Here is a 19,621-nt window from a genome sequence, read left to right on the forward strand (position 1 = left end):
CATGAGGTTTTAACTGTCGAGAAGCATAAGATACAACCTTCTGATGCTGCATCAACACACATCCCAACCCAGTTCCACTTGCATCAGTAAACACTACTAACTTTTCCCCTTGTACCGGTATAGTTAACACCAGAGCTGTAGTCAACCGCTGCTTTAACTCTTGGAAAGCTCTCTCACAATCATCTGTCCATACGAACTTCACATTCTTGCAGGTCAACTTGGTCATGGGTGCTGCAATAGTGGAAAACTTCTCTATAAATCTCCTGTAATAACCGGCTAGTCCTAAAAAACTTCTCACCTCTGTAGGGTTTGTGGGCTGCTTCCATTCTTTGACCGCAACAACTTTCTCAGGATCTACTGCTATCCCTTGATTGGATACAACATGCCCCAAGAATCGAACTTCTTTCTCCCAAAAGCGACACTTACTGAACTTAGCGTATAACTGTTGCTCCCTCAAAGTCTGCAATACAACTTTCAAGTGTTCTCTGTGTTCCTCCTCATTCTTAGAATGCACCAGGATATTATCAATGAAGATAATCACAAACTTATCTAGATATGGTTGAAAAATTCTGTTTATCAAGTCCATGAAATAGGCAGGAGCATTGGTCAAATCAACAGGCATTACAGGAAATTCGTACAACCCATACCGGGTCCGAAAAGCAGTAAGCGGTATACTTTCCTCTGACACACCCATCTGATGGTAACCTATTCTGAGATCAAACTGAGAGAAAATGGCTGCCCCTTTTAATTGATCAAACAAGTCATCAATTCTAGGTAGCGGATACTTGTTCTTGATAGTCACCTTGTTTAGCTCTCTATAATCTATACACATACGGAGAGTGCCATCTTTCTTGGAGACAAAGATCGCGGGTGCTCCCCACGGGGAGTTACTTGAACGAATGAACCCTTTCTGAAGTATCTCTTCCAGCTACTTCTTCATCTCCACAAGCTCTTTAGGCGCCATTCTGTATGCCGCCTTAGAAATTGGTGCAGTTCCTGGCATTAAGTCAATGCAAAATTCTACTACCCGTCTGGGTAAAGGTCCAGGTATCTCTTGAAATACATCCTCAAACTCACGTACCACATCTACCTCACTAATATCCTGTTTAGGAATTTCTACCGAGCACAGAAAACTGGTCATCACCGACTCTTCTCCATCACTAGAAGTGTGGGTAAGCCGTGGCATACCAGGAATATCTTTATTTAGAGTCCTTCCAACACAATCTAGAGTTGCAAAGTATTTTCGCAGCCAATCCTTACCCAAAATAATTGTAAACCCTTCAAACCCTAACATAATTAGGTCTGCATGCAAGACTCTACCCGCAAAATCAATCTCAAAATCTTTACACATCTCATAAAGAGTAACTGCCTCTCCTAAAGGAGTCTCAACACGAATAGGTCTAGACAAGAAGGTAGTTACAATATGTTCTCTTTCTAGAAACTGCCTAGATATGATCAAAAAGTACTCTAACGGGTTCTTGGAAAAAGATTAAAGATACCTTCCAGCCATCACCTTCAAGTTAAACACACAAGAAGAATTCGTTCATCAATACTTAGAATAAATTCAACCACCAACCTAAACCAGATAACCCATGTTTTCACAATCCGAGGATCACCTAAACTCTCACAAGTCTAGGGTAACCTAGAGCTCTGATACCAAACTGTGACGCCCCAAAATTTGGACAATTAAATATTAAATTATGACTAAACCCCAATCAATATTCCATCATCCAAATCCTAGGGGTGAAACAAAAAAAACTAAAACGCCAACCAAACCATTCACCATAATTTCATAACTAACCAATACCTCCAATATTAAAGTAACAACACATAGTCAAAATAACTTAAATAATATATGATTACAAACCATGCCAAATTATTCCAATACTAAAGTCATAAAAAAAATAATAATAAATACATGAACTACTAACAACCCTAAGCTCAAGAAAACAAAAGAAATCCAAGAGATATGCCCAAAAACTATAGTTACTTCTCATCACCACCGTAGCCTCAACTAATCCTGCAAAGGAAGCTCAGTTGCGTTCAAACAGAACGCACCCGAGTTGCCAAGAGACAAAACAGGTTAGTATACAGGTATACTGGTATGAGTACAATATTTAACACCCACGTGTCCACCAGACACAGACAAAAATACATTTAATTCTTATCACGAGACAAGACAAGTAGTTCCAACCGCACCGAGACAAATGGGTAGTTTCCCGAGATACGGTGGCATTTAGTTTCTTGTCCATACACAACGAAATATAAATTGATTATAAAATAGACAAAATAGAAATAAAAATATGGTGGGTCAGCCCTGCATAAAAAGTTAGTAAGACCCACCATCCTGCAAAACAAATAAAGTTAGTATAATTTAATCGTAAGTAACTTGTTGAAAAAAAATATAAAATTGCACCATTTCATACTTAAATAATTCGAATTGATCAAAACTCAAAGAACAAAAGTTGTACAGAATCAAATTTTCTAAAAGATAGCGTGGACAAATTTGGTAGAAACTAAAAAGGTTAAGAAAGAAACCTGATATAAAAATCTAGACGGAATTCAATCAAAAAAATCTGACGCTGAAAACGAATAAAAACTACCATAAGATGATTTTTTTCGAAAAAGTTCAAAACACAAAAAGTGTGCAGAATAATGTTTTACTTTAGTATAATTGAAACTAATAAAAATGAGCTCGTTTCGTGGGTTAAAACAGCCTCTAAAATCTGCCTTCCTAAAATGAATCAAACCGACAATAATCAAGATCATTCGATTATAAGTTCTAATCAATCATTTTAATAAAAAGCTAAAACACAAAAGTTGTCTAGAATCACGTATACATGCTTCTGCTCAAATTTCATAATTTATCAAGATCGTTTACTATTTTTTTTATCATGTACATATCAGTACCATACACACCATACTAATAAATTCATAATTAAATTCTTTGTTCCTTAACTCCACCACTTCGGCTCTCCCCTTCCGGCCTGCACATATATCCCATGTGCCTCCCGTATACCTAACACCGCTCCGAAGCCAAACTTGCACGGGGATATCGTCCCAAGTTTGACTCACACTCCCCGGATAGTTAGCATATACGTACGCGCGCAAATCAAAGTACTCGTCTACTCATGAGAACGAGGCAACATTATATATATACACAACATCTCACACATGAGAATAAACATAACAATGCCGAGCCTAAGGCATTCAAATAAATCTCGTAATCCTCACTTTTTGTTTTTTATACACTCTTTCTCACCATCACTCAAATAAAACGACAATACATGGAGTCATGGTGGAGTATAAGAAATTTATCTATGGGTTCTTAATTAATTTTAATTTCATATAACCATATTAATTTTAGTTTCATATAATCATGAAGGTGATTACAACCATAAAATAAATCCTTATAAAAAAAAACCTAAACCTAGCATACACAACCAATCAAAATAATTAACATCAATGTGTAAACTAAAAATCCTAAACCTTACATACACAACTAAACAAAATGATTAAAATCAATCAATCATTTAAAAATCATAAACCTTACATACACAACTAATCAAAATAATTAAAATTAATCTATCATCTTTATGTAAAAATAAATCAAACTAACATTAAACAAATATAAATAAATAAATAAAAACAACGAACTAAACATAAATCAAGGGAAGTGGGTTTTGTACTCACAATATTTTTTTGAAGATCAAAAAATTATTTGAAGAACTAATAGAGCCACCAAAACAAAACCCTAATCTTTTTTTCTCTCCTTTTCTCTCTCCCCCCACCGTTCTTCTCTTTCTCACGCCATACAGAGCACTCTCCTTGTTGATTAAACACTTTTTTCCTTGATTTCTCTCTCTCTCTCTCTCTCTCTCTCTCTCTCTCTCTCTCTCTCTCTCTCTCTCTCGCCGTACAGCTACTTCTCTCGTTCTTTACCTCTTAGATTATGACCTAATCACTTAATCACTTACAATATAACAAATGGCTATTATATTATAAAATATAAATACAATGTAAATATAACATAAATAAATATGATATATATTTTATTTTATTAAATAACTACAACATATATAAATATGCTTTATAAAATCAATACAAGTAACACCCTCTTTTTTTTTTATAAACAATATAATTAATTACCTATAATTAAATAACACATTAAATTAATTAAATACCACATTAAATTCTCATGTGACCACATAATTAATAAAATCAAAAATAAAATAAGATAATAATAATCATAATAATAAATAAATGACTTAAGAAAATTTGGGTCGCTACAGTAAGAGTACTGAAGTGTGGTAAATATATGAATGATTAGAGCATAAATTCTATGACTACTTATATTAATGTAAATATACCGTTGGAACCTTTAAGGTTTGCATTCAAGCCATCGTTCTTCTTGTGTAAATACTTGATTTGGCCTGCAACTTGAAATTTGCTACCTTATTTGACCTTTTGAGAATCATGCTCTTCAGTTAAGTGTTGGTTTTTAAATTCATATTTATCGATTATGGTTCTACCTTTGATGATAGCTTGGATGTTTCTTCTACTTACGATGGTTGTGTTTGGTGTATTTTCTCATTCTTTTTTAGCCCTCCTTGTTTATGTTCTACTTGTATAGTCCAAATAGTTAGTTGTTTCACCCTAACTTTTGTATACAATTCCTAAAGCATGTGTTTTCAAATTGTAATACATGTTGCAAATAAGTGAAAACTAAAAGATAGGTTGAAAAGATGGACAACAATTGGATGATGATAAAAGACACTCAATTCCATTATTGAGTATTTTTGTTTATTTGGTGTCCATTCCTATGTTAATCTTTGCTTGATTTGTAGGGTTCAAAAGATGAACAAGAGTTGGATGATGATAAAAGATAGGTTGAATAGTAAAGAGTATCAACAAGGTGTTAAGTCATTTATTGACTTTGTTACAAAGAATTTAGGCCCACAGGATGACATTCGTTCTCTGTGTGTCGATTGTTTGAAAGGCACAAAACATAGGCGAGAAGTTGTATGGCTGCACTTAATTCATCGTCCTATTTGGTAAGAAGAATTTCATTCATATGATAGTAAAAGTTCTACAAAAATACTACACATATTGACAATAATGTTTTGGAGAACTTGGAATTGTTTTGACATTATACAAATAAGAGGAGAAAAGAAATGTGACATTAATTTGTTAACTAAATCATTAATTATGTAAAGAAGGAAAGGAGCGGAAAGAATATTTAATGATGCAAATTTCCCGTGTTATCACAATGATGGAATTCCGTTAAATGATAAACCTAAAAAAAAAAAAAACACATAGGACCTGTGGCAAAACCCTTAATTAGCATGCCTTAAACTTAACCGAAAAAGAGCGTGAAGAGGGCAAAACTGTAAAACTGCTCCCGAACCACCGTACGAATGTCATAGCCAACTTCTCGATGACAAGTAGGACCTAGACAATAGACAAAATGTAATTAGCACGTGTAGGTTGGGAGTTAGAGTCGAAAACGCATTAAACCTAACCAAAAAAGGGCGTTAAGGGGGCGAAACTGCGAAACACCCCTCGAACCACTGTACGAATGTCATTGCCAGCTTTCTCATGACAAATAGGACCTATGACAATAGGCGGAATGTAATTAGCACGTGTAGGTTGGGAATTAGCTGAAAACACATTAAACTTAACCGAAAAATGGTGTTAAGGGTGTAAAACTGCAAAACAGCCCCCGAACCACTTTATGAAAGTCACAGCCAACTTTCTTATGACAAATATGACCTGTGGCAATAGACAAAATATAATTAGCACGTGTAGGTTGGGAGTTAGAGCTGAAAACACCTTAAACTTAACCACAAAAGGGCATTAAGGGTGCGAAAATGTGAAACAGCTCTAGAACCACTGTATGGATGTCACATCCAGCTTCCCTGTGACATGTAGGACCTGTGACAACAAACAAAATGCCATTAGCAGGCGTAGGTTAGGAGTTAGAGCTAAAAACGCATTAAACTTAACCGAAAAAAGTCATTAAGGGGGTGAAACTACGAAACAGCCCCTAAACCACCGTATGATTGTCACGACCAGCTTCCCCGTGACAAATAAGACCTATGAAAATTGGCAGAATGTAATTAGCACGTATAGATTGGGAGTTAGAGCCAAAAACGCCTTAAACTTAACCGAAAAAATGTGTTAAGGGTGTGAAAATGTGAAACAGCCCCAGAACCACCATATGGATGTTACAGCTAGCTTTCCAGTGACATATAGGACTTGTGACAATAGAGGGAATGTAATTAGCACGTGTAGGTTGGGAGTTAGAGTCGAAAATGCATTAAAGTTAACCGAAAAAGGGCATTGAGAGGGCGAAAATGCGAAGCAACCCCCAAACCACCGTACGGATGTCATGGCCACCTTTGCCATGACAAATAGGGCTTGTGACAATTGACAGAATGTAATTAGCACGTGTAGGTTGGGAGTTACAGCCGAAAATGCCTTAAACTTAACCGAAAAAAGGCGTTAAGGGCGTGAAAAAGCGAAAAAACAAAATAGCCCCAGAACCATCGTATGGATGTCACGGACAACTTCCCCGTGAGATATAGGACCTGTTACAATAGTTGGAATGTCATTAGCACACGTAGGTTGGGAGTTAGAGCCGAAAACACTTAAAACTTAACTGAAAAATAGCGTTGAGGGAGCGAAAATGCAAAACAACCCCAGAACCACCATAGGAATATCATGGCCAGCTTCCTCATGACAAATAGGACCTATGACAATAGACGAAATGTAATTAGAACGAGTAGGTTGTGAGTTGTTGCCAAAACGCCATAAACTTATTCGAAAAAGGAAGAGTTTGACCTCCAATAAATGTTCAACATTTTGATTGTACATGATGCCATTGTTTCGTCATATACGGTGGTCATTTGGGTGGTAAACGTATTAAGAAAGCATGATATGGTTATGGAGATAACCCTGTAGATTACTCATTTATTTTTCTTTGACTAAGAAAATGGAAATGAAAAAGAGTTAAAATAAATTTACAACAAAAACATTCTAGCAATAAGCATTCATTTTATGAAGAGATATGCTCCTAAAAATTGTATTTTTTGTAAATTGAAATCAAGTTTGGAATAAATCTTTCATGATACGTACATATGATTGTATTTCGAAAAAAAGGCTTTTATATATTGTTCTACCTTAAATGTGTTGGAAAAAATTGTGTTTTATATGGCTTATTTTGGGCCAACTTTAAGGCCAAAATTAAGTGGGCCCCAAACGTCTTTTGGGGTGGGTTCGAAAAGGTGACGTGTTCCTTGCCACGTGGCAAGTCACACGATGAAGACAAAACGTCAAAAACCATTTATGGGTGAATGGGAAGTTGACGTCAACCATTTATGGGTGAATGAGAAGTTGACGTCGTTTTCGAGTTTAACATTAATTTTTTAGACAAAGTTCATTTATATTTTTTCAATAAAAATTATTGTGGGAATTTTATTTAAATATAAGTTTATTTTTTGGTTTCCTAAAGTGGTTTCCTAAAAAATGATTAAACTATTCAAATAGTCTAATATAATTATTCCAATCAGTGAAGGTTTTTGTTATGATTAAACTATTCAAATAGTTTAATAAAATTTATTCCAACAGTATAGAACTTTTCCCACCAACGGCTATTTGTTTTTCAAATTGTTTGGAAGGATAAACTATTCCATGTGCAACGGCTATTTGGTTTTCAAATTGTTTGGAAGGAATAACTATTCCATGTGCAACGGCAGAAACTGTTTGAAACAGTTTGCACCTGTTCATTTGAATCTCATCTGTTCATTCAAATTGGAACCTGTTCGGACAGCAGTATTTGTCTATAAATAGAGCCATATTCCAGCAGTCTAAAGATCCAAAAATTCAGTCTAAAATTGTCTCATTGCTGTCCAGATTATATTGTGTGCATTTTTCTTCATTTTAGTTTTAGGAAAATTCAAAGAGAGTATAGAACACAAGGTTTGGTTCGCCGTACAAATTTGTTTGGTGTGCTACAACAATTTTATGAAGATCATTGTATCCTGGGAGATAGACGCCACTCAACCGTAAACACCGTAGCGGGGCGAATCTGTCTTAAGAACAGAGTGTCACACACTCGACTTGGTCTTTAATTATTTATTCGGTTCAACAAAATAAATTCTGTAAGTTTTATTTTATTTTGTTTGAATTAGTTTCAATTTATTTTATTACACAGAAGATTATTCCAACAATCTTAAGACATATTCGAATTATTCTGTTTACAGAATTTTTCGTTTGTTTCCGTTTCGCTTTCTTCTTTTAAATTAGAAAATTATTTTCTGTGGATTTACAAAATAATATTCTGGTTGGAAAAACAAATAGTGATTATATGCTATTTGACATATAGTAGTAATATACTGTCTATTTTCTTTGACAACTAGTAGTACGATACTGGTGTCATTAACAATTCAGAATATATTTTTGTGGAATTTTTTCAGAAATTAATTTTGGGTTTTAGAAATTATTTTCTGAGTTTTCATTACTTAAAATTCTATTTTAGTATTTTAATTATTGAAGTGTTACAGAAATTAATTTTATGTGTGGAATTAATTTGGTTGAATAAAATTTTATTTTATTTCCAAATTTATTGAAAAATAAAAGTCATATTCTTATTTCTTTTATTTTACAGAATTTAATTTCCTGTGTGGAATTAATTTGGTTGAATAAAATTTTATTTTATTTCCAAATTAATTGAAAAAATAAAAGTTGTATTCTTATTTCTTTTATTTTACAGAATTTAATTTCCTGTGTGGGATTAATTTGGTTGAATAAAATTTTATTTTATTTCCAAATTAATTGAAAAAATAAAAGTTATATTATTAATTCTTTTATTTTACAGAATTTAATTTCTTGTGTGGAATTAATTTGGTTGAATAAAATTTTATTTTATTTCCAAATTAATTGGAAAATAAAAGTTACATTCTTGTTTCTTTTATTTTTTACAGAATTTAATTATGTGAATTTGGTTTAATTTTCTGTGTAGTGTAAATTCTAATTATAATTTTGTTTTATAAATTAGAATTGATGGCTACTGAAACAAATGCCCAAACAAGTACTACTGTGGTGGCTGCATTTGCACCAACCCCCTCTCCTGTGGTGACAGTACCAATAAATCATGGAGAGAAGCCAGAGAAGTTCTCAGGAACTGACTTTAAAAGATGGCAACAAAAAATGTTGTTCTATCTTACAACTCTGAATCTGGCTCGTTTCCTCCGGTTTCATCCTCCTATCGACCGACAAGTGGTTGTTGCGGTTGATGCTTGGAAACATGCCGATTTCCTTTGTCGGAATTACATCTTGAACGGACTTGACAACACATTATACAACGTTTACAGTCTAATCAAGACAGCAAAGAAACTTTGGGAATCGTTGGAGAAAAAGTACAAAACGGAAGATGCCGACTCAAAGAAATTTGTGGTTGGCAGATTCCTGGATTTTGTAATGATTGATTCAAAAACTGTGATCAGCCAAGCTCAAGATTTCCAACTCATTCTGCATGACATTCACGCAGAAGGCATGTCTCTCAGTGAATCCTTCCAAGTTGCAGCCTTAATTGAAAAATTACCAAAAGGTTGGAAGGAATTCAAGAACTACCTCAAACACAAGTGCAAAGAAATTTCTATGGACAAATTAATTGTGCGTTTAAGGATTGAGGAGGACAACCGCAATTCTGAAAAGCAGGCTGGTAAGCATCCTATGGAGTCTAAGGCAAATATGGTGGAACTTGCTTCAAAAACTAAGAAACGAAAGTCTTCTGGAGAAAGTTCATCACAAGGCTCTAAAGGGGGGGGGGGAATAAAAAGTACAAGTTTAATGGCAAATGTTACATCTGTGACAAAAAGGGACATCGGGCCAAAGATTGTCGTAGCAAAGGCAATAACAAAAGAAGAACAAGCAAGAAGCCTGCTCAAGCCCATATGACCGAAGTGGACAATATTTCCAATGGTGTCAATGACATCAATCTTTCTGCAGCTGTTTCCGAGTCAAATCTTATTGGAAATCCTAAGGAATGGTGGGTGGGCACTGGTGCTATTCGCCATATTTGTGCCGACAAAAAGATGTTCACATCTTATTCTACAGTGGACAATGGTGAACAACTCTTTATAGGCAACTCCTCAACTTCCAAAGTTGAAGGACAAGGAAAGATTGTACTTAAGATGACATTTGAAAAGGAACTCACTCTCAACAATGTGCTGCATGTGCCGGACATTCGCAAGAATCTTGTTTCTGGATCTTTGTTGAGTAAGAATGGGTTTAGGCTAGTATTTGAGAGTGATAAATTTGTACTTACAAAGAATGGGATGTATGTTGAAAAATGTTACATGTCTGATGGTCTTTTCAAATTAAATGTAATGACCGTTGTACCCTCAGTTATTAATAATACTACATCTTCTTCTTACTTGCTTGAGTCTTCAAATTTATGGCATGGTAGACTAGGACATGTTAATTATGGATCTTTGCGTAGATTAATTAATATGAAATGTTTACCTAAATTTGCAATTGATTCAAATCATAAATGTGAAATTTGTGTTGAGGCAAAATTATCAAAAACTCCTATTCATTCAATTGAAAGAAGTACGGAACCACTTGAATTAATTCATAATGACATTTGTGATTTTAAATCAATTCAAACTAGAGGTGGGAAAAAGTATTTTATCACTTTTATAGATGACTATACTAGATATAGTTATGTTTATTTAATTCGAACCAAGGATGAAGCTTTGGAAACTTTCATTCAATATAAGAATGAAGTTGAAAATCAACTTGGTAAGAAAATCAAAAAACTTAGAAGTGATAGAGGTGGTGAATATGAATCACCTTTTGGTAAATTTTGTAAGGAACATGGAATAATTCATCAAACCACCACTCCTTACTCACCTCAGCAAAATAGAATTGCTGAAAGGAAAAATAGGACTTTAAAAGAAATGATGAATGCCATGTTAATAAGTTCTGGATTACCTCAGAACTTGTGGGGGGAAGCAATACTTTCTGCTAATTATATACTTAATAAAGTACCCCGAAAGAAAGTGAATCAAACACCTTATGAATTGTGGCAAGGAAGAGTACCATCCTACAATTACTTAAAAGTGTGGGGGTGTTTGGCTAAAGTGGCTATTCCTAGTCCTAAAAAGACTAAGATAGGTCCTAAGACCATTGATTGCATTTTCATTGGTTATGCTAAGAATAGTAGTGCATATCGATTTTTGATTCATAAATTAGAACATACCGAAATGCATGTAAATACTATTATTGAGTCTCGGAATGCATCATTCTTTGAACATGTATTTCCAAAGAAGACTGGACAAGAGACTAGTACTAATAAAAGATCTTTTGATGTTATTACTAGTCAGGATCAAGAACATGATCAAGAACAAGAGCTAGATCAAAATGAGGAGAGGAACTTAGGCGTAGTAAACGTGCTAGAACCTCAAAATCTTTTGGTACAGATTTTCTAACATATTTGTTAGAAAATGAGCCTTTAACTTTTAAAAATGCTATGTCCAGTCCTAAAGCTCCTTTATGGAAAGAAGCTGTCAATAGTGAAGTTGAATCCATCTTGCAAAATCACACTTGGGAATTAGTGGACTTGCCACCAGGTTGTAAACCTCTTGGGTACAAGTGGATTTTCAAAAAGAAAATGAAAGCGGATGGATCAATTGACAAATACAAGGCAAGACTTGTGGTCAAAGGTTTTAGACAAAAAGAAGGTCTTGATTACTTTGACACATACTCACCGGTTAATAGAATAACATCCATTAGAATGCTAATTGCCATTGCATCTCTATACAATTTAGAAATTCATCAAATGGATGTGAAAACCGCTTTCTTAAATGGTGAGTTAAGTGAAGAAATTTACATGGAACAACCAGAAGGTTTTTCTGTTCCAGGAAAAGAAAAGAAAGTGTGTAAATTGGTTAAATCATTATATGGTTTAAAACAAGCGCCAAAGTAATGGCATGAGAAATTTGACAAGGCAATGATGTCAAATGGATTTAAAATTAATGAGTGTGACAAATGTGTTTATATTAAAAACACAGACAAAGGTTATGTCAGTGTATGTCTTTATGTAGATGATATGCTCATCATTTGTAGTAATAATGATATGATTAAAACTACTAAGAAAATGTTGAATAAACATTTTGACATTTTGACATGGGCATTGCTAATGTAATTCTTGGTATGAAAATTACCAAAACATCAGAAGGATATGCTTTGTCACAATCTCATTACATTGAGAAAATACTTAACAAATTCAGCAAAGATGATGATCATCTTGCTAGAACACCTGTAGATGTTAATTTGTATCTTTCTAAGAATATACAGGAAAGTATTTCTCAATTAGAGTATGCCCAAATTACTGGAAACTTAATGTACTTGATGAACTGCACTCGCTCGGATATAGCTTATGCAGTAAGTAAATTAAGTAGATATACGAGTAATCCAGGAGTAGAACACTAGAAAGCAATTATAAGGGTTCTAAGATATCTCCGATTCACTTGTAACATTGGGCTAAATTATATTAGATATCCAGCAGTACTTAAAGGATACTGTGATGCAAATTGGATATCGGATACTAGAGACTCGAAGTCCACCAGTGGGTATGTCTTTACCCTTGGTGGGGCAGCTGTATCTTGGAAATCTTCCAAACGGACTTGTATTGCTAGGTCTACTATGGAATCTGAATTCATAGCCTTAAACAAAGCAGGGGAAGAGGCAGAATGGCTTCGCCACTTCCTTCAAGATATTCCAATATGGCCAAAACCAGTGCCTGCTATATGCATACATTGTGATAGTCAATCAGCTATAGGTAGAGCACAGAGTCATATGTATAACGATAAGTCACGACACATTCGTTGTCGACATAACATCGTGAGACAACTACTCTCTAATGGAATTATTTCCATAGAATATGTTAAGTCTAAAGACAACAGAGCGGAACCACTAACCAAAGGGTTAGCAAGAGAGTTTGTTGAGAATTCATCGAGGGGAATGGGACTTAAGCCTATTAAATAAGAGTTACCACAATGGCAACCCAGCCTAGTTGACTGGAGATCCCAAGATCTAGGTTCAAAGGGACAACCGAGTTGTGAAATAGTGATGTCTGGGGAGTCTAACTTCTACCCATTTCTTTGAAGAAATAGTGATGTCTGTAGCGTTTGAGGTTAAGTAAAATTTTAATGATTCTTATATCTAGTAAACCTAGTGGAGTATGGCAGGATACTCTTCATAAGAATCACCTATGTGAGTGTGAACTGGGCCAGTTCTATGAGATTTGTGAGGGGCTACAATTCTCTAGAGCACTCATGAAAGACCGGGTTGTTCAGGGCCAAAATGAACAAAATAGTGAGAACTAAACTGTGTCTGGGGATATACTGTGTGAGTTCTATTGTCTTGGTTTACACAAACGGCTGAACAGTTCAAGACATCATGTTCACTGGTTAGCTAGTAAATCCGATAGTGTCTCACAAGGGAAGGTCCAAAGCTAAAAGCTACCTATCCTTTACAGAATATTTCCTATTTCTGTACTCTCTGTAATTAGATCATGTTGTTGCATTTTCTCTCCGTCAAATTCCATTCATGTGGGGGATTGTTGGAAAAAATGGTGTTTTATATGGCTTATTTTGGGCCAACTTTAAGGCCAAAATTAAGTGTGTCCCAAACGTCTTTTGGGGTGGATCTGAAGAGGTGACGTGTTCCTTGCCACGTGGCAAGTCATATGGTGAAGACAGAATGTCAAAAACCATTTATGGGTGAATGGGAAGTTGACGTCAACCATTTATGGGTGAATGGGAAGTTGACGTGGTTTTCGAGTTTAACATTAATTTTTTAGACAAAGTTCATTTATATTTTTTCAATAAAAATTATTGTGGGAATTTTATTTAAATATAAATTTATTTTTTGGTTTCCTAAAGTGGTTTCCTAAAAAATGATTAAACTATTCAAATAGTTTAATATAATTATTCCAATCAGCGAAGGTTTTTGTTATGATTAAACTATTCAAATAGTTTAATAAAATTTATTCCAACAGTATAGAACTTTGCCCACCAACGGCTATTTGTTTTTCAAATTGTTTGGAAGGAATAAACTATTCCATGTGCAACGGCTATTTGTTTTTCAAATTGTTTGGAAGGAATAAACTATTCCATGTGCAACGGCTATTGGGCTTTCAAATTGTTTGGAAGGAATAACTATTCCATGTGCAACGGCAGAAACTGTTTGAAACAGTTTGCACCTGTTCATTTGAATCTCATCTGTTCATTCAAATTGGAACCTGTTCGGACAACAGTATTTGTCTATAAATAGAGCCATATTCCAGCAGTCTAAAGATCCGAAAATTTAGTCTAAAATTGTCTCATTGCTGTCCAGATTATATTGTGTGCATTTTTCTTCATTCCAGTTTTAGGAAAATTCAAAGAGAGTATAGAACACAGGGTTTGTTTCGCCGTACAAATTTGTTTGGTGTGCTACAACAATTTTGTGAAGATCATTGTATCCTGGGAGATAGACGCCACTCAACCGTAAACACTGTAGCGGGGCGAATCTGTCTTAAGAATAGAGTGTCACACACTCGACTTGGTCTTTAATTATTTATTCGGTTCAACAAAATAAATTCTGTAAGTTTTATTTTATTTTGTTTGAATTAGTTTCAATTTATTTTATTACACAGAAGATTGTTCCAACAAAATGCATGTTATTACAACATTTTTCTTATGTTTGAATCAATTGATATTTTGTAATGGGTGAAATTTTGTTTTTATTTTTTCTAGATGGCTTTTAGCGTGGACTTGTGGATAGTCTATATACTTTTATATAATCTTGCTGACTATTTCGTCCTCTGCTTTTGTGTAGATTAGTATTACTGATACATATAACTTTTGAAATCTAACTGATAGTTGCTGGTGTGGCATATAGATCACCTTTTGTCGTGGTACAAATTACGATGGTAATTTGTACCACGCCAAATGGCCATATCGCATGGTAGTAAATATATTTTTTTATATATGGAGGGTTGAATTTTTATATGGAAATATAATTTTAGTTTGGACAATAGTTGGTTTGTATGGAATATATACATTTAAATTTATTCATTTTTGGATAGTTGGAAGTAATATGGATTGTGGAATGATTGATAATTTCACATTGTGGAATGATTGATAAAATATGTATTGTTTTGTTTATATACATACTACAGGTTGCACGGAATACAGACATGTTGTAGAGAAATTAGAATTTTGTGATAAAACATAAGAACATTTTTTTGGCTACTAAAAATTTGTAGTAAAAAGGGAAGTACTTATTTTAGTGACTAAAATGTTAGTAGCTAAAACCAAATAAAAATTTTCGGAACACAATTATGGCGATTACAAAGCTTAGTGCCAACAAAAAGCAGGCATTAGATGACTAAAACTTAAAAAATAATCAGACATTTGGCGACTAAAATATTTTGTAGCCAAAAAACAAAACATTTGCCGACTACAAGTTTAGTAGTGAAAAATGCCAGACTTTTGCCCACTAAATGTTTAGTAGGCAAAACACAAAATTTTTGCCTACTAAAAGCTTAGTAGGCAAAAAAGTCAGACTTTTAGTGACTAAAAAATTAATAGCCAAAAAGAAAGCCAGACTTTAGTCGACTAAAACCTTCATAGCCAAAAACAATCCGACATTTGGTGACTAAAATATTTTGTAACCAAAATGTTTTTGATGAACAACAACAACACTTTTTCCGACTAAAAGTTTTGTAGCAAAAAATGTCAGACTTTAGATGACTAAACTTTTAGTAGCTAAAAATACAATCATGCTTTAGGCGACTAATATATTTAGTAGCTAAAAAAATAATAGGAGGAACAAAAAAAATGTTGGTGACTAAATTTTTAGTAGCTAAATATAAGTAAAGTTTTTCACAACAAAATATTTGTAGTCACTGAAAAGGTGATATTTAATCTTTTTCCAGTACTTTTGGCGACTAAAGAATTAGACGGCATTTCAGTACATTGGGCGCCTAAAACAATTTTAGTCGCCAATTATCTTTTCCCAATAATCCTTCAGCGACTACTCTTGCGACAAAAAAATTTAGTTGCTAAATAGTTTTGGCAACTAAAAGATGACTTTTGGCGATTAAATATTTAGACGCCAAAAGTGTAAATTCTTGTAGTGTGGGAATTTGATCACAATGAAAAATTGTGTGGTGAAATTGAAAATGGACTATATTAATGCATTGTTTTATTATTGCATTGCCATTCCATTTTATCATTAATGCAATTGATTTTCAATCTTGCATTGGAAAATATTGTTTTCAGAAAGGAAATTGTTTGTGAAACAAGAATTATTCTAGATTTGTCTTGGGATAAATACGTTGGTAAGTCCGAATAGGGGGTGTATGTCCATGTTGAAAGATTGAAAACAACATGGAGGAGGTACCATGTGCCTTCCGGTTAGCAACTGGTAAAATGGGTATTGCTAGTGCTTGTTATACCTACTTGTAAATACCAACCTAGAGATTACCTAAGTTGTATTTACCGCTGCCTTAGGGCCTGTTTCAAACCATACAACCTTTTTCGAAGTTTGCATATAAACTTCTCTTCGCCACGTGTCAAGAAACCTTATGGTTGCTTCATGTAAATTTCCTCCTCCAAATCACCATGGAGAAAAGTCGTCTTCACATCTATCTGCTCAAGATACAAATCTTCAATAGCCACAATTCCCAGCACTAAACTGATAGTGGTCAACTTCACAACTGGAGAGAAAATTCCAGTGTAGTCAACCCCTTCCTTTTGTTGAAATCCCTTTGCAACCAATCTGGTCTTGTAGTGTTTACTCCCATCATGTTCTTGTTTGACCCTGTAAACCCACTTGTTGTGCAAAGCTTTCTTACCCACTGGTAATTCAATCAACTTCCATGTCTGGTTTGCCATGAGTGAAACCATTTTATCCTTCATAGTTGACTCCCACTTAATTGAATCATCAACATGCAAAGCCTCATCATAACTTTCGAGTTCACCCCATTAGACAACAACAAATAATGTAAAGATAGAGACCAACGTTGTGTAGGTTTAGACTCTCTTTCTTGCCGTCTCAACTTAGGCGTAAGAGTATGTGGCTCAGTTTTTGAAATAAGATTTTCAGGATTATTCTAAATCCTACTAGTGAAATCATTCTCACTAATCTCCTCTAACTCAACATGCTCATGACAAGTAACAGATTCAGATTTACATACAGACTTATCCCTATCTTTATACATTACTTTCTCATTAAATATGACATGTCTACTTCTGATTATTTTCCGATTTTTATCATCCCAAAACTGATAACCAAATTGATCAATGCCATAACCAATAAAAGTACATTTAACAGATTTCGAATCAAGTTTACTTTTATTAGCAGAATCTATATGCACATATGAAACACAACCAAATATCTTCAAAAAAGAAAGATTTACCTTTTTACCACTCCAAGCTTCTTCTGGTAACTCTCTATCCAATGGAACAGATGGACTACGGTTAATCAGATATGCTGCATTGTTAACTGCATCTGCCCAAAACATCTATGGTAATCTTGCCTGTATCCTTATATTTCTAGTACGTTCATTTAGAGTTCCATTCATGCGTTCTACAACGTCATGTTGTTGAGGTGTCTTTCAAACAGTCTTCTCCATTCTAATTCCACTTTCTACACAATATTTCTTGAACTCATTGTCCTCATATTCCCCTCCATTATTTGATCTCAAGAACTTAATTTTCAGACATGATTCAGTCTCCACCAAGGCTTTCCACTTCTTAAAAGTAGTATAAACTTCATATTTATGTTTCAGAAAATAAACCCATACCTTTCTCGTTGAGTCGTCGATAAAGGTAACATAGTATGATGATCCTCCAAGAGAAGGAACTGGTGCAGGTCCCTACACATCTGTATGAACCAACTCCAATTTTTCTGACTTCGGTTTCCTGCCATCCTTTGAAAAACTGACCTTCTTTTGTTTGCCAGAGATACAATCCTCGCAAAAGTCAATGTCCACCGATTTCAAATCTGACAGTTTCCCCTTAGATGCAAGTACCTTCGTCCTTTTTTTTACTCATATGCCCAAGCCTTTAGTGCCACAAATTTGAGTCTTCCTTCTCACCAGCAACTGCTACTACATCCCTATTATTCGTAGTCATGTAAAAAGTTCCTTCTTTTTTACCACGAGCAGCAACCATGGCTCCTTTGGTGATTTTCCACAAACCACCCATGAAGGTTACAACATGACCCTTATCATCAAGTTGTCCAATAGAAATCAAGTTTCTTTTCAAACCAGGTACATGTCTAACATTCTGTATCTTCCAAACAGATCCGTTTGGCAACTTAATTGTTACATCCCTTTTATCCACAATCTTCAAAGGTTCATTATCAGCCAAATAAACCTTCTCGAAATCACTACCAATGTAATTGTCCATGATTTCCCTCTGTGAAGTAGAATGGAATGATGCCCCAAAATTTAAAATCCAAGATTCAAGAGGGCTGTCAATACTTAAGATCAAAGCATCATGCATTTCCCCCGTTGTAGCATTAGCAGATTTCTGATTTTGATCGCTTTTGTTCTTATTCAATGTCAGGCAATCTCCTCTTAGATGTCCCTTCTTTCTACAGTTCCAGCAACTCCGTCCCTCTCCAGTTCTTGCCTTGCTTCTGTGTTTGGATTTTGATCTGTTACGGTTCGGGTGTTTTTCTACTGATCTTCCTCTAGCTTCTGTATTCAAGGTAGAACCTGATGTTTCCCCTATTTCCCTCCTGCGAATTTCTTCACTCAGAATTAAATCTCGAATATCATTGTAATTCAACTTTTCTTTTCCCAAAGAATTACTTACTGTCGTTATGGTGCCATTCCAACTTTCTTGCAAACTAAAGCCCTAACCTCATCATCAAATTCGATAGATACAGAACTTAATTGTGTTACCACAATTTTGAATTCGTTCAGATTCTCATCCACTGAAGCACCTTCTCTCATCCTTAGATTAAACAATCTACGCATTAAATAAACTTTATTTGAGGCAGAGGGTTTTCCATACATGTTTGAGAGTGCCGCCATGAGACCCGCTGTAGTCTTCTCCTTCACTATGTTAAATGCAACGTTACGAGATAACGTTAACCGAATAACACCTAGCACTTGGCGATCAAGAAAAGTCCACTTATCATCCTTCATCTTTTCTAGTTTCCTCCCTGAAAGGGGCTCATACATTTTTTTTCTGATATAGATAGTCTTCGATCTGCATCTTCCAAAATCCAAAATTTGTGCCATTGAATTTAACGATTCTAACATTTTCTTTTGTAGCCATCGATCCCACTCGACCCAATGCTTTCATACTAGTTGTTAGGAAATTGACCTTTCCTAACCAAGATTAGTGAGACACGAAATAACAAACAAAGAAGAAAAATGAATCAAACAAATCACACACACAAGAGCACAAGGTTTTTCTTGGTTCACCACAGAATAGGGCTACGTCCACGGCTGCTGCGATTTTTCACTATGATCAGAAAAATACAACTCTCTCTTAACCTAAAAGGGGTGCCTCCTCATCTATTTGTAAGTATAGAATTAGGGTTACAT

The 19,621-nt window shown here is 34.7% G+C and overlaps 1 protein-coding gene across 1 annotated transcript; it reads right to left on the reverse strand.

Moving 5' to 3' along the window:
• Positions 1-928: 928 nt before the first annotated feature.
• On the reverse strand, positions 929-1,510 carry LOC145803609 (uncharacterized). The gene is made up of 2 exons (XM_082896926.1): positions 1,500-1,510; positions 929-1,400 (listed from the first exon to the last, which is right to left on the reverse strand). Exons 1-2 carry the CDS (start codon positions 1,508-1,510, stop codon positions 929-931), a joined length of 483 nt encoding a protein of 160 aa, XP_082753052.1.
• Between the last annotated feature and the right edge of the window lie 18,111 nt (positions 1,511-19,621).

This window comes from Camellia sinensis, chromosome 12 (assembly GCF_055761805.1).
Source record: "Camellia sinensis isolate YWXY chromosome 12, ASM5576180v1, whole genome shotgun sequence".
Taxonomy (NCBI): domain Eukaryota; kingdom Viridiplantae; phylum Streptophyta; class Magnoliopsida; order Ericales; family Theaceae; genus Camellia; species Camellia sinensis.